The sequence below is a fragment of the Talpa occidentalis genome, unplaced genomic scaffold (genome assembly GCF_014898055.3).
Source record: "Talpa occidentalis isolate TD23 unplaced genomic scaffold, MPIMG_talOcc4v2.1 talOcc4.15, whole genome shotgun sequence".
NCBI classification, from domain to species: Eukaryota; Metazoa; Chordata; class Mammalia; order Eulipotyphla; family Talpidae; genus Talpa; species Talpa occidentalis.
Genome location: NW_023601543.1, coordinates 55,287,891 through 55,302,805, shown reverse-complemented (window position 1 = coordinate 55,302,805; position 14,915 = coordinate 55,287,891). Strand labels below are relative to the sequence as shown.

Sequence of the window (14,915 nt, the reverse complement as noted above, 5' to 3'; positions counted from 1 at the left end):
GGCAGCAAGTCCAGCCACAAGCCCCGGAGGGGCGGGGCGGGGCGGGAGCGCGGGGACAGCACAGGTTCAGCAGCAGTCCAGAGCAGGCGACTTTCGGGGAGGCGTTACACAAGCACTGGGGGGGGGTCCCTCGCGGGCCGGCGGGCCGGGCCGCGTTGCGGGCGCGCGGGCGCCCCGGGTCCCCGGGCCTCTTCGGGAGGAGAGGCGGGGCTCACTGGCCGGTCGCGCTCGGGAGGGTCTCGTGCTCCTTGGCGGCTTCCTCGCCCCAGTCGCCGCCGTCCCCCTCCTCGATGACCACGCTGCGCACCGTGCCTGGGTCCAGGCAGTGCGGGGCGACGCCGTAGACGCCGGGCTCAGACACCGATGCGTGGAAACTCTGCACCCCGCACCTGCTGCAGAAGCTGTGCAGCGCCGGGTGCGTGTGGCAGCGGTAGGACACCAGGCTGTCGGCGCCCAGCAGGAGCGTGAAGCGCGCGGCCGGAACGAGGAAGTGCCGGTGCTGCTTCTTCCTGCACAGGCGGCAGCTGCAATCCACCACGCGCAGGTCCGCGGGCGCCCAGACGGCGAAGCGCACGGCGCCGCAGTGGCAGCCCCCGGTGTGGTGCACCAGCCCCGGGTACTCGAAGGTGTCCAGCAGGAACTTGGCGGCGCCCTCGCAGCTGAGGCCCCGCCGCTTCCTGAACGTCTCCCAGCGCTCGCGCTGCGCGCCCAGGTCCATCTCGCTGGGGGACGGGGCGGCCGGCGGCGGCTTCGCGGGCGCCAGCGGATCTCTGCAGCCGGCCGCCCGGGCCCGCCGCCACCAGCGCTTGCGCCGCAGCCGGGTCGAGTCCCTGCGGGCGCCCGGCCGCCTCCCCGCTGCGTGGCTCCTCATCCGGACTCGCACGGGTGGGCGCCGGCCGCCCCCGACCCGGACGGCTGCGCGGACGGCTGCTGCGGGACCCCCGGGCTGCAGGCGCCCACGCGGCTCAGCGTTCGCGCCTCTCCTCACTCTGCCCATGGCGCCCGCAGCCTGCCAAGCGTGTGCCCACCGCCCCTGTTTCCTAGCAAGTTACTAAGCAGACTCTTTGCATTGGCCCGGATTGGCCACTTGTTGAATGTGATGTAAAGGGACCCTTTCCTTGACCCTATCAAAATAGCCTTTACTGGCCTGAAATTCATTCATAAGGCAGTTAATGACTATGCAATCCGCCAGACACAGACTCTGTGTTGTGTTCTGACAATGTGGAGATGGATCAGGCTTTCCAAAGCTCTTGCAGTTTATTAGCTTCACTTATCCATGAATACAATAAGCAAAATAGCATGTCATTTGCTCTGACAGACACAAGAACTGAGGGCTCTGCGACAAGAATAAAACACACACGTTGTTAAAGGAAGCAGAAAAGATTTCCTCCTGGGGGACTGAATCTTCTATTTTATGATTTGTTTTGACATCCACTATTTTCTTGGCGATGAGGTCTATGTAATTAATTAATTATCTTGCTTTTTAATTAATGTATGCAAGATATGCTTTCCAACCCTTTTATATTTAATTAGCCTATCATTGAAATTGAAGTGATTTTTCACGTAAACATTGTAGAGTTACCTCTGTGTGTTACACTAGGAAAGTCTGCTTCTAATTCATATATTTAGTATGTTTACATTATGGTACTTATTGATAAGCTAGCATTTATGTATGCAGGTTTCCAATTTCTTTCCTTCTAGTTACACTGTATCTATTGATAATTCAGCTGTTCTTTTTTGACTTACTGTGTGTCTTACCTTGAACGCAGTGGAAACTGCACTGGTTTTTTAAACATTTTTTGAGTATTTTGCTTTGTAAAATTTCATCAGTGGACTTTTTATGATGAACTCTGATTAATGCCTTTTGTTACATACTGCACTCAATTGTGATTTTTTGGTTCCATAGTTCCATAGTTCCTACTGTAAATCCCTATGGATTTTGACACACCCAAAGTATGACACATTTTCAAAGCCCTAAAATATACCTGTGCTTTAAATATTCAAGTACCCAATACTGACAATCTAGGAAGTACTATAATCACTGCAGTGTTTCAATTTTCATAATTTCCAGTATCTTATGATTGGATTGCAACATACACAGTTTTATGAGACTGGTTAATGTCACTTAACAATATGAATATAAAACAGATCCATATCTCTCCGTGGCTTGAAAGCTCATTCCTTTCTATCACCAAATAGTGTTCCATTCAGCGGATGCACCATAGATCCTTTATTCATTCACATATCGGGGCACATCTTGGCTTCCCATTTTTTGTGATTATCAAAAAGAGCGCTATATACGTTGGTGTGCAGGATTTTGTGTGGACTCACAATGTTGAACGTTACCCACACTTGTGATCCTAGAAAGAGATCTGCCCAAATGTCGTATTCCAGGAAACTAACCACTGCAAGGAGCTTGGCTTCCCCATCTGCTTAGATAGCATTCACCATGGGGGCTTGTTTACCCAACAAAAACCAGGTACAGTCCATCCAAGCGCCCATTGCTCACCTCATAAACAATTAGCTGACCTACCGTGTCCACCGAACCACTGGAGCAAAATTACCTGTTACTCAAACTCTGCTTAAGGTTCTCTCTCTCCTCTAGGTTTCTGAGCTTTGACCCGCCCTCAGCCTGAGCCAGCACACCACCCTCCTGAGAGCAGGCTGTCCTAGCCTAGGCTGACACAGCTGTGATTCTCTAGCTGCTCACGCTACCCTTTCCTTCCATCCCCCCACTCTGGGGTCTTTGAATCCCCCATATAAAAGAAGGGACCATTTTGTCTAACTCTCCAGATGCTTGCTGCTCTTATGGTAGGGTGTTCTATTGCAAGAGCACCCCTCCCTAGCCTCCCGCTTCGCCCCACCCCCATTTCCTTGCAATGCTCCTTTGAATCAAGTTTCTCTTCCTAATTCTGCAAGGACATAACTCTTTAAGGCAGTAGGTCAAATACTTAATAGCACAGTTACTGCATCACAGAACAGTAGGCCTCTGTTTAACTTTGATAAGAACCTCTCAAACTCTCTTCCCAAGCTGCTGTCCGTTTAAGAATTCAGGCCTTAAATGAGTGACTGTTGCTCTCGCCCTGTGTGCTCGCCAGCAGTAGGTTTTGTCAGGTTTTTTGGATGTTAGGCATTTACGAAGGTGCAGTGTTATCCCATTGTTATTTCCATATGCCGTTCCCAAACGCCAAGCAGGCAACCTTTCCCACGCTCATTTGCCCTTTCTAGATCTTCATCGACTGAGGTGTCTGTTCCGATCCTTTGCCCATTTTAAAACTGGGTTATTGTTTATTAAGCTTTGAGCTTTATCGTTTCTTTTCATGTTTGGATACAAGCCCACCGTCAGACCTGTGTTCTACAAATATCTTTTTCCGGACTCGGGCTTGTCTCACTTTTAAACAGTCTCTTGGAGCACAAGCTTTTATTTTTCACAAGTCCAGCTTAGCTTTGTCTCTTGCACGGATTCCAGTGTTCTGTCTAAAAGCTCCTCGGCAGACAGTCATGTTGATTTTCTGCAATGTTTCTTCCAGCAGCTGTTTCAAATTTGGAATTTAACATGCAGGATTTGGGTCCACATTGATGTAACGATTGAGAAAGTGTAGGTGAAGTTGTTTTTTGCACTTGGGCACCAAATTAGTGCAGCAAGATGTGTGGAACAGGCAATCCTTTCTCCTCAAAGTGTGCTTGTGCCTTTGTTAAAGTTCAGTTGAGTGACATTTGTGTGGGTCTCTCATGGGGCTTCCCACTCTGACCCCCTGACCTGCACTCAGGGTGATTCTTGGCCAAGGCCACACACTCTTGATTACTGCAGCTTCTAGGAAGTCTTGAGACCAGACAGTATGGGTCCAGTAACGTTGTTCTTCGTTTACAGAATTGATTTGTCTCTTCTAGAGCCTCTGGTTCTCAACATAGAGTTTCCCGTCAGTAGGTCGATAGGTACAAAGAGCTTGCTGTGACTTTTGATTGGTATCCTGTTGTTTCTGTAGCTAAGCCTGGGAAGAATCTAAATTGTCACAATTACCAGTCTTCCAGCCCATGCATAAAAAAAATAGCTCTTCTTGTAGTTCGCGTTTCTTTGATTTCTTTCCTCACGGCTTGTGGTTTTGTTTTCCACAAACGGATCCTGTGCATGTCGGTTATATCCGTGGCTTGATCCTTCAAACACAGGGTTGCCATTGTAAAAGGCAGTTTCCTTTAATGGCCAGATTCTAATTGTTCACAGCTCATATATAGGTAAGACATTGTCTTTGTGTACGCTGACCTTGTCACCTGTGGTCTTCAAAATTCCTTTGTTAATTCAACCATTTTTGGTGGATTCTTTGGAGTTTCCACATCAATAATTATATTCTCTGCAAATAAAAATTCATCTTACTTCAGTATTACCAATCCAAACACCTTTCATTTCCTTTTGTTTGTTTTCTTATTAAACAAGCTGGGAGTGCTTTGTGTGCTTTGGTGACTCTGACTGACAGCAGACACGTCTTTGGGGGAAAGCTTCTGGTCTCTTATTCTGTAAGTAAGTATTATGTTACCTGTAGGTTTTCCATAGGTCTTCTCTACCAGGGTGGGGAAGCTCCCCCCTATTCCTAGTTTGCTAGAGTTTTTACAAGAATGGTGCTGAAATTTATCAAATGTTTTCTGCATCAGTTGGTATGATCCCATGATTTTTCTTCTTTAACCTGCTGATGTGGCGAATTACACTGAACCAGCCTTGCATGCCTGAAAGAATCCCCATCCGGTCAGAGTGTATAGTTCTTCACGTGCATTGTTGGATGCAATTTGCTAATCCATTGTTCAGGGGTTTTGTGTTAATGCTCATAGCTTGTAGTTTTCTTTTCCTGCAATGTCTTTTTTTCTTACTGTCTGGTAATGCTGACCTCAAAAAACCAAGTAGGAAATATGCCCGCTGATTCTATATTCTGGAAGAGATAGTGGGGAATTGGTATTTCACCCTTAAATGTTTGTTCAGAATTCACCAGGGGAAAAGTCTGGGCCCAGTGCATAAATACACAGCCGTCCAGGTCATCTGTTTTCCCACGTGGCTTCCAGTAGATGGTGTCTTTCAAGGAGTGGCGTTATTCATCCCATGCACTGAATTTGCCAGTCTACAGCTTACAATCATGCCTCCTTTTTGTTCTTTCAGTGTCCGGGAGACCAGTAGTGATGTCCCTGTCTTTCAAGTCTGATATCGGTACATTGTTTCTTCTCTCCCCTTTTGCTTGGCCTGACAGAGGTTTGCCTCTTTCCTGGGTGGTGTCAAAGAACCAGCTTTGGGCATCTTTATTTTCCCACTATGGGTGGTCTCCTGCTATCAGTTTTGTTGGTTTCTGTTCTCGATTTGTGTTATATATTTTTGCCTGCTTTCCTTAGACTTGAATTGGCCTTTCCTGCCTTCCCAAGGTGAACCCTCAAGTCACTGACCTTAGCTCTTTCTTCCTTTCCAATACATGAAGTTTTGTTATACCTTCCATTTCCCTGTAAGCAGTGCTACTGCTGAAGGACAAAAATTTGGATGACTTTTCCCTTCAGTTCAAAGTGTCTTCCAGTCTCTCTGGAGTCTTCTGCGTTCATCCATGTGTTGATCAGAAGTGCTTCAGGCTAATTTTCCAAGCATGTGCTGATTATTCCTCAATTTTTCTGCTCTAGATTTCGAATTTAATACAATTTTGATGAGAACTTCCTTGTTCACGACTTGTATTCTTCTGTATTTACAGAGGAATGTTCTACGTCCTCCCCAACAGGGTCTATCTCTGGTACTGTTCCTCTGAACTTGGGAGCCTGAGGGTTTTGCTCTTACCAGGTCGAGTATTCCATAAACGTCAAGTAGATTGAGTTGCCAGAAAATGCCACTCAGTTCACCGATGGATATCTTTTCTGATAGGCTGCCCGCCTGACACACCAGCTACTGACAGAGGGGTGCGGAAACCTCCCGCTGCTGCCCAGGACTGCGGTGTTTCTCTCTGAGCTTCTGTCAGGCTCTGCCGCAGGTGTGTTGGTGCTCTGCTGCTAGACACACACACAGGGGATTGTTGCATCCTCTTGGAGAATAAACCCCTTCATCGCTATGTAAGGCCCGTCTTTGTCCCGGGCAGTTTTCCTTGTCCGGTTGTCTGCTGTGACTACAGCTACTGCTTCTTTCCTTGGCTTAGTGTTTGCGTGCTCAGCCTGTCTCCATTCCCATTACTCCTCAGCCATCTGAGTCTTTGTGTTGAATGTGAGGCGCTTGTGGACGACAGAGTTAGTTGGGTCTTTTTTCTGGCCATTCTGAAAATCAGTCTGTACTGGGTGCACTCAGACCATTCTCACTTAATGTGATTATTGCTACAACTGGACTAATAGCAACCATATTCACACCTGTTTTCCATTCACTGCATTCGTTCTTTGTTTCCTCTCGCCCCTCTATTTCTGCCTCCTCTGCTTTTAATTTGTCCTGTTTTATAGGATTCCCTTACCCCCAGTCTTAGCGTGTCGCCTCTGCCACTTTGAAATCCTCTTTAGTGACTGTCCTAGAGTTGGCAGCTTACACTTTTACTACGCCGAGTCCACCTTCAAATACCACTACACAGCTACGCATATGGGGCAGAGTATTCACAATCCTCCCTCCCACTTGATGACACTCCTGTCATTCATTTCTCCTGTCCATGCACTACGACCACCCCATACACTGGCACTACTCTGATTAGAAAACAGTGACCTTTTAGATCACACGAGAATAAGAACCATAAAACATGTCCTATTACCCCCGCGGCATACTTCACTGACTCTCTTCCTTTCTCTGGGTAGACTCAGTTTCTGACTCATAGTGCTTTCCGACTGCCTGAAGAACATCTCTTAGCAATTCTTTCTTACAAGGTCTGTTTTTCCTGCTGATTGATAGGCACTATTTTAGCCTGAGAAAATCTTTATTTCTTGTTTGCTTTTGAAAGGTAATTTTTTAAAGATTTATTTATTTATTTATTTATACAAGCACTGGGTACAGTCAGAAGTGCGGGAGGGTGAGAGGATTCACCAGAGCCAGAGCGGGGAACAGAACAGGCAGACTGACAAAATACACTGCTGAGGGGAGCAGGGATCGAACCGGCGCTGCAGAGGCTGCGGGCAGCTTCGCAGCACAGCGCTCAACCACTGCACCACCAGGGGAGGCCCTGAAAGGTAATTTTGCTGGAAATGGAATTTCAAGGAGGTGGTCGTTGTTTTCAATGGATGCTTTTAATAGTTCCCTTTACCATCTTCTTTGCATGGGTTCTGATGACCAGTTGGCCGTAATTCTTATCCACAACCGCTACAGGTGTTTTTATCCACTTATCCATTGTTCAACACTTACTCGCAGTCTTTAGGCTCACACAGTTAGAATTTAATAAATACGACCAGGTAAGGGTGTATGTGGGTGGGGGGCGGAGGTGCACATGCACGCGTGCGTGTGTGTCTAGTATATATGCTTTTTGGTATTTGCAGAGATTCCCAACTCTGAGGTTACTCGTCTGCCATTAACTTTGCCAATTCTCAGCCCTTATTGCCTTCAATATCCTTCTTCTCTGCTCTACCTTCTTTCTCGTTAAGATGTCAAACTTCTCCCTACCTCCCATAGGAGCAACTGCAATCACATTTGTTCCTGTTTCTCCTCTTTGCATTTCAATTTGGAAGGTGTAGTCACCCATGAACTATCTTCACATCCACTGATTCTTTTCTGGGTTGTACTGGAGCTACTCATGATCTCCTCACATGTTGCTGTGTTTTCATTTTCTAGTATTGCCTTTTAATTCTTTCTTACAATTTCCATCTCGCTGCTGACATGCCATCTGCTTCTACATTTTGTCTATTTTTTTCCATTAGAGTCTTTAACATACTAATTCCTGTTATTTTAAATTCCCTGTTTGACATCTCTGTCATGTGGGGGATGGGTTCTGATGCTTGCTTTGTCTCTTCATGCTCTGTTTTTACTAGATTTCTGGCACGCTAAGATATTTTGTTTTGGTCAAAAGCCATTTGTTCTTTTGGATAATAGGACCTGATGTAAATAGGCATTTTGGTGTGAATTTTTGCATTAGTATCAATATAAGTAAGTGTTAATATGATGTGTGTAAATTCCAAATAAGCCTATCGTTACTGAATATCGTGGTAAGCACCAGGAGAAGCAGATAAAAGTGAACTTAGGGGCCTCCCTGGTGGCGCAAGGGGTTAAGCACCACACTATGAAGCAATCCGCAGCCTCTGCAGTATGAGTTCAATCCCCAGCCAGCCAGGGAGAAACCCTCATGACCTTGCAGACCTCTTCTGTCTCCTCTGCTGTTCCCCTCAGCAGTGTATTTCAGTCTGTCTGCCAGTTCTTTTCCCCACTCTGTCTCTGGTGAGTCCTCTCACCCCCTGCCCTGTATACCAACTCTTGTATGCATAAATAAATATCTTAAAAAAAAAACTGGAACTTAGTGGTCTGGGTGAGTCAGAGACTGCTTTACAAAGAGTGGCCAGTGGCATGTTAAAGTGAGAGAAAATATCTGTTTTAGGAATTGCATGTATGTTGTGAGTGGTATCTTTTGTCTTCTTGAAATTACCTTTAGAATATCCATGTGCTCTTCTATGTAAAATCTCTTTGCACTATTTCTAGAATAAATGCATAACCTATTTAATTTTCTCAAACCATATATGTATACATATATATATATAATATATATATATATGATATTAAAGGTTAAAAAATGATATTAGTGCTGGATCAATTACTGGATTCAAAATATACTCACATCCTCCCCGCATACACCCACACATACTCCCAGGCTTCACAACACCCCTGCCCCTCCCACTATACCACACACTCTTCCACTTTGCTCCCCGAGACCATTAAGTTCACTGTTTTATCTGCTTCTCCTGGTGCTTACCACGATATTCAGTAATGATAGGCTTATATTGATACCTACTGTGGCATACTCATGAATGGTCATTGATGAGACTTCTGATTTCAGATCAAACATATAATGAGGCTGGAAATCATTAACCCATACTCCAAAACAAGAAAAATACTGGACAATGTAATCAAAATATGTTTTGGCTTATCAGAGAATTGAGGTGGAAGGGCAAACCCCCAAGATTTTGAGAGGCACTTGAATCCAGAGTGTCAAAACTGAGATCTGTTTTCCTGGATCAGAATCCTTTGCAGTCAGAAACTGACAAGGACACGTAAATGGTAAATAGAAGGCTTGAGGCTAAGTATGGACTAGCAGAAGAGTGAGAATCTCTTCACTCCCCTCCCTTCCACAGCACTGGAATTTCTTGGTATTTACCCAGGCTCCCCTATCCTTCCTGTCTCACTTAGGGAAACAAGATAGTCAGTAGAGTTCTAGTCTTCCAGAAAATCATTTGGGAATACTGCATCCAGGGAGAGGACTGAGGGCATGGGGAGAATGTAATGCAGCTGCAGAAATACTTGTGAAGTTGGCAGCACACACACACACACACAGACACACGCATGAATGAGATCTACTAGTGAAGCTATGGAATGTTCGACCTCCCACAATCTTACTGCCACGGGAGTGGGGTACAGGGAACGGACAGCGGGTTGTCGCTGAAAGTCAGGCACAAATACAGATTTACTATTAGCAGGAGTGCTTAGGAAAGCCCAAATTCAAGACAGGGGAAAATAGCAAGCACCCCAGAGGGTTTGGGAGCCTCTGGTACTGACAGCTACAGCAAACATGAAACAGCCAAATTCCTGCTAGAATTCACACCAAAATGCCTATTTACATCAGGTCCTATTATCCAAAAGAACAAATGGCTTTTGACCAAAACAAAATATCTTAGCGTGCCAGAAATCTAGTAAAAACAGAGCATGAAGAGACAAAGCAAGCATCAGAACCCATCCCCCACATGACAGAGATGTCAAACAGGGAATTTAAAATAACAGGAATTAGTATGTTAAAGACTCTAATGGAAAAAAATAGACAAAATGTAGAAGCAGATGGCATGTCAGCAGCGAGATGGAAATTGTAAGAAAGAATTAAAAGGCAATACTAGAAAATGAAAACACAGCAACATGTGAGGAGATCATGAGTAGCTCCAGTACAACCCAGAAAAGAATCAGTGGATGTGAAGATAGTTCATGGGTGACTACACCTTCCAAATTGAAATGCAAAGAGGAGAAACAGGAACAAATGTGATTGCAGTTGCTCCTATGGGAGGTAGGGAGAAGTTTGACATCTTAACGAGAAAGAAGGTAGAGCAGAGAAGAAGGATATTGAAGGCAATAAGGGCTGAGAATTGGCAAAGTTAATGGCAGACGAGTAACCTCAGAGTTGGGAATCTCTGCAAATACCAAAAAGCATATATACTAGACACACACGCACGCGTGCATGTGCACCTCCGCCCCCCACCCACATACACCCTTACCTGGTCGTATTTATTAAATTCTAACTGTGTGAGCCTAAAGACTGCGAGTAAGTGTTGAACAATGGATAAGTGGATAAAAACACCTGTAGCGGTTGTGGATAAGAATTACGGCCAACTGGTCATCAGAACCCATGCAAAGAAGATGGTAAAGGGAACTATTAAAAGCATCCATTGAAAACAACGACCACCTCCTTGAAATTCCATTTCCAGCAAAATTACCTTTCAGGGCCTCCCCTGGTGGTGCAGTGGTTGAGCGCTGTGCTGCGAAGCTGCCCGCAGCCTCTGCAGCGCCGGTTCGATCCCTGCTCCCCTCAGCAGTGTATTTTGTCAGTCTGCCTGTTCTGTTCCCCGCTCTGGCTCTGGTGAATCCTCTCACCCTCCCGCACTTCTGACTGTACCCAGTGCTTGTATAAATAAATAAATAAATAAATCTTTAAAAAAATTACCTTTCAAAAGCAAACAAGAAATAAAGATTTTCTCAGGCTAAAATAGTGCCTATCAATCAGCAGGAAAAACAGACCTTGTAAGAAAGAATTGCTAAGAGATGTTCTTCAGGCAGTCGGAAAGCACTATGAGTCAGAAACTGAGTCTACCCAGAGAAAGGAAGAGAGTCAGTGAAGTATGCCGCGGGGGTAATAGGACATGTTTTATGGTTCTTATTCTCGTGTGATCTAAAAGGTCACTGTTTTCTAATCAGAGTAGTGCCAGTGTATGGGGTGGTCGTAGTGCATGGACAGGAGAAATGAATGACAGGAGTGTCATCAAGTGGGAGGGAGGATTGTGAATACTCTGCCCCATATGCGTAGCTGTGTAGTGGTATTTGAAGGTGGACTCGGCGTAGTAAAAGTGTAAGCTGCCAACTCTAGGACAGTCACTAAAGAGGATTTCAAAGTGGCAGAGGCGACACGCTAAGACTGGGGGTAAGGGAATCCTATAAAACAGGACAAATTAAAAGCAGAGGAGGCAGAAATAGAGGGGCGAGAGGAAACAAAGAACGAATGCAGTGAATGGAAAACAGGTGTGAATATGGTTGCTATTAGTCCAGTTGTAGCAATAATCACATTAAGTGAGAATGGTCTGAGTGCACCCAGTACAGACTGATTTTCAGAATGGCCAGAAAAAAGACCCAACTAACTCTGTCGTCCACAAGCGCCTCACATTCAACACAAAGACTCAGATGGCTGAGGAGTAATGGGAATGGAGACAGGCTGAGCACGCAAACACTAAGCCAAGGAAAGAAGCAGTAGCTGTAGTCACAGCAGACAACCGGACAAGGAAAACTGCCCGGGACAAAGACGGGCCTTACATAGCGATGAAGGGGTTTATTCTCCAAGAGGATGCAACAATCCCCTGTGTGTGTGTCTAGCAGCAGAGCACCAACACACCTGCGGCAGAGCCTGACAGAAGCTCAGAGAGAAACACCGCAGTCCTGGGCAGCAGCGGGAGGTTTCCGCACCCCTCTGTCAGTAGCTGGTGTGTCAGGCGGGCAGCCTATCAGAAAAGATATCCATCGGTGAACTGAGTGGCATTTTCTGGCAACTCAATCTACTTGACGTTTATGGAATACTCGACCTGGTAAGAGCAAAACCCTCAGGCTCCCAAGTTCAGAGGAACAGTACCAGAGATAGACCCTGTTGGGGAGGACGTAGAACATTCCTCTGTAAATACAGAAGAATACAAGTCGTGAACAAGGAAGTTCTCATCAAAATTGTATTAAATTCGAAATCTAGAGCAGAAAAATTGAGGAATAATCAGCACATGCTTGGAAAATTAGCCTGAAGCACTTCTGATCAACACATGGATGAACGCAGAAGACTCCAGAGAGACTGGAAGACACTTTGAACTGAAGGGAAAAGTCATCCAAATTTTTGTCCTTCAGCAGTAGCACTGCTTACAGGGAAATGGAAGGTATAACAAAACTTCATGTATTGGAAAGGAAGAAAGAGCTAAGGTCAGTGACTTGAGGGTTCACCTTGGGAAGGCAGGAAAGGCCAATTCAAGTCTAAGGAAAGCAGGCAAAAATATATAACACAAATCGAGAACAGAAACCAACAAAACTGATAGCAGGAGACCACCCATAGTGGGAAAATAAAGATGCCCAAAGCTGGTTCTTTGACACCACCCAGGAAAGAGGCAAACCTCTGTCAGGCCAAGCAAAAGGGGAGAGAAGAAACAATGTACCGATATCAGACTTGAAAGACAGGGACATCACTACTGGTCTCCCGGACACTGAAAGAACAAAAAGGAGGCATGATTGTAAGCTGTAGACTGGCAAATTCAGTGCATGGGATGAATAACGCCACTCCTTGAAAGACACCATCTACTGGAAGCCACGTGGGAAAACAGATGACCTGGACGGCTGTGTATTTATGCACTGGGCCCAGACTTTTCCCCTGGTGAATTCTGAACAAACATTTAAGGGTGAAATACCAATTCCCCACTATCTCTTCCAGAATATAGAATCAGCGGGCATATTTCCTACTTGGTTTTTTGAGGTCAGCATTACCAGACAGTAAGAAAAAAAGACATTGCAGGAAAAGAAAACTACAAGCTATGAGCATTAACACAAAACCCCTGAACAATGGATTAGCAAATTGCATCCAACAATGCACGTGAAGAACTATACACTCTGACCGGATGGGGATTCTTTCAGGCATGCAAGGCTGGTTCAGTGTAATTCGCCACATCAGCAGGTTAAAGAAGAAAAATCATGGGATCATACCAACTGATGCAGAAAACATTTGATAAATTTCAGCACCATTCTTGTAAAAACTCTAGCAAACTAGGAATAGGGGGGAGCTTCCCCACCCTGGTAGAGAAGACCTATGGAAAACCTACAGGTAACATAATACTTACTTACAGAATAAGAGACCAGAAGCTTTCCCCCAAAGACGTGTCTGCTGTCAGTCAGAGTCACCAAAGCACACAAAGCACTCCCAGCTTGTTTAATAAGAAAACAAACAAAAGGAAATGAAAGGTGTTTGGATTGGTAATACTGAAGTAAGATGAATTTTTATTTGCAGAGAATATAATTATTGATGTGGAAACTCCAAAGAATCCACCAAAAATGGTTGAATTAACAAAGGAATTTTGAAGACCACAGGTGACAAGGTCAGCGTACACAAAGACAATGTCTTACCTATATATGAGCTGTGAACAATTAGAATCTGGCCATTAAAGGAAACTGCCTTTTACAATGGCAACCCTGTGTTTGAAGGATCAAGCCACGGATATAACCGACATGCACAGGATCCGTTTGTGGAAAACAAAACCACAAGCCGTGAGGAAAGAAATCAAAGAAACGCGAACTACAAGAAGAGCTATTTTTTTTATGCATGGGCTGGAAGACTGGTAATTGTGACAATTTAGATTCTTCCCAGGCTTAGCTACAGAAACAACAGGATACCAATCAAAAGTCACAGCAAGCTCTTTGTACCTATCGACCTACTGACGGGAAACTCTATGTTGAGAACCAGAGGCTCTAGAAGAGACAAATCAATTCTGTAAACGAAGAACAACGTTACTGGACCCATACTGTCTGGTCTCAAGACTTCCTAGAAGCTGCAGTAATCAAGAGTGTGTGGCCTTGGCCAAGAATCACCCTGAGTGCAGGTCAGGGGGTCAGAGTGGGAAGCCCCATGAGAGACCCACACAAATGTCACTCAACTGAACTTTAACAAAGGCACAAGCACACTTTGAGGAGAAAGGATTGCCTGTTCCACACATCTTGCTGCACTAATTTGGTGCCCAAGTGCAAAAAACAACTTCACCTACACTTTCTCAATCGTTACATCAATGTGGACCCAAATCCTGCATGTTAAATTCCAAATTTGAAACAGCTGCTGGAAGAAACATTGCAGAAAATCAACATGACTGTCTGCCGAGGAGCTTTTAGACAGAACACTGGAATCCGTGCAAGAGACAAAGCTAAGCTGGACTTGTGAAAAATAAAAGCTTGTGCTCCAAGAGACTGTTTAAAAGTGAGACAAGCCCGAGTCCGGAAAAAGATATTTGTAGAACACAGGTCTGACGGTGGGCTTGTATCCAAACATGAAAAGAAACGATAAAGCTCAAAGCTTAATAAACAATAACCCAGTTTTAAAATGGGCAAAGGATCGGAACAGACACCTCAGTCGATGAAGATCTAGAAAGGGCAAATGAGCGTGGGAAAGGTTGCCTGCTTGGCGTTTGGGAACGGCATATGGAAATAACAATGGGATAACACTGCACCTTCGTAAATGCCTAACATCCAAAAAACCTGACAAAACCTACTGCTGGCGAGCACACAGGGCGAGAGCAACAGTCACTCATTTAAGGCCTGAATTCTTAAACGGACAGCAGCTTGGGAAGAGAGTTTGAGAGGTTCTTATCAAAGTTAAACAGAGGCCTACTGTTCTGTGATGCAGTAACTGTGCTATTAAGTATTTGACCTACTGCCTTAAAGAGTTATGTCCTTGCAGAATTAGGAAGAGAAACTTGATTCAAAGGAGCATTGCAAGGAAATGGGGGTGGGGCGAAGCGGGAGGCTAGGGAGG

At 45.2% G+C, this 14,915-nt stretch overlaps 1 protein-coding gene across 1 annotated transcript; it reads right to left on the bottom strand.

Annotated features, from left to right (window-relative positions):
* Positions 1 to 211: 211 nt before the first annotated feature.
* Positions 212 to 1,026, bottom strand: LOC119246709 (centromere protein V-like protein 3). The gene has a single exon (XM_037513058.1). The coding sequence runs from the start codon at positions 995 to 997 to the stop codon at positions 212 to 214; it is 786 nt and encodes a 261-aa protein (XP_037368955.1). The 5' UTR covers positions 998 to 1,026.
* Positions 1,027 to 14,915: the final 13,889 nt, after the last annotated feature.

Excerpts from the sequence above, each read along its gene's own strand:
- LOC119246709 (XM_037513058.1), bottom strand. The coding sequence starts at position 997 with ATGGGCAGAGTGAGGAGAGGCGCGAACGCTGAGCCGCGTGGGCGCCTG.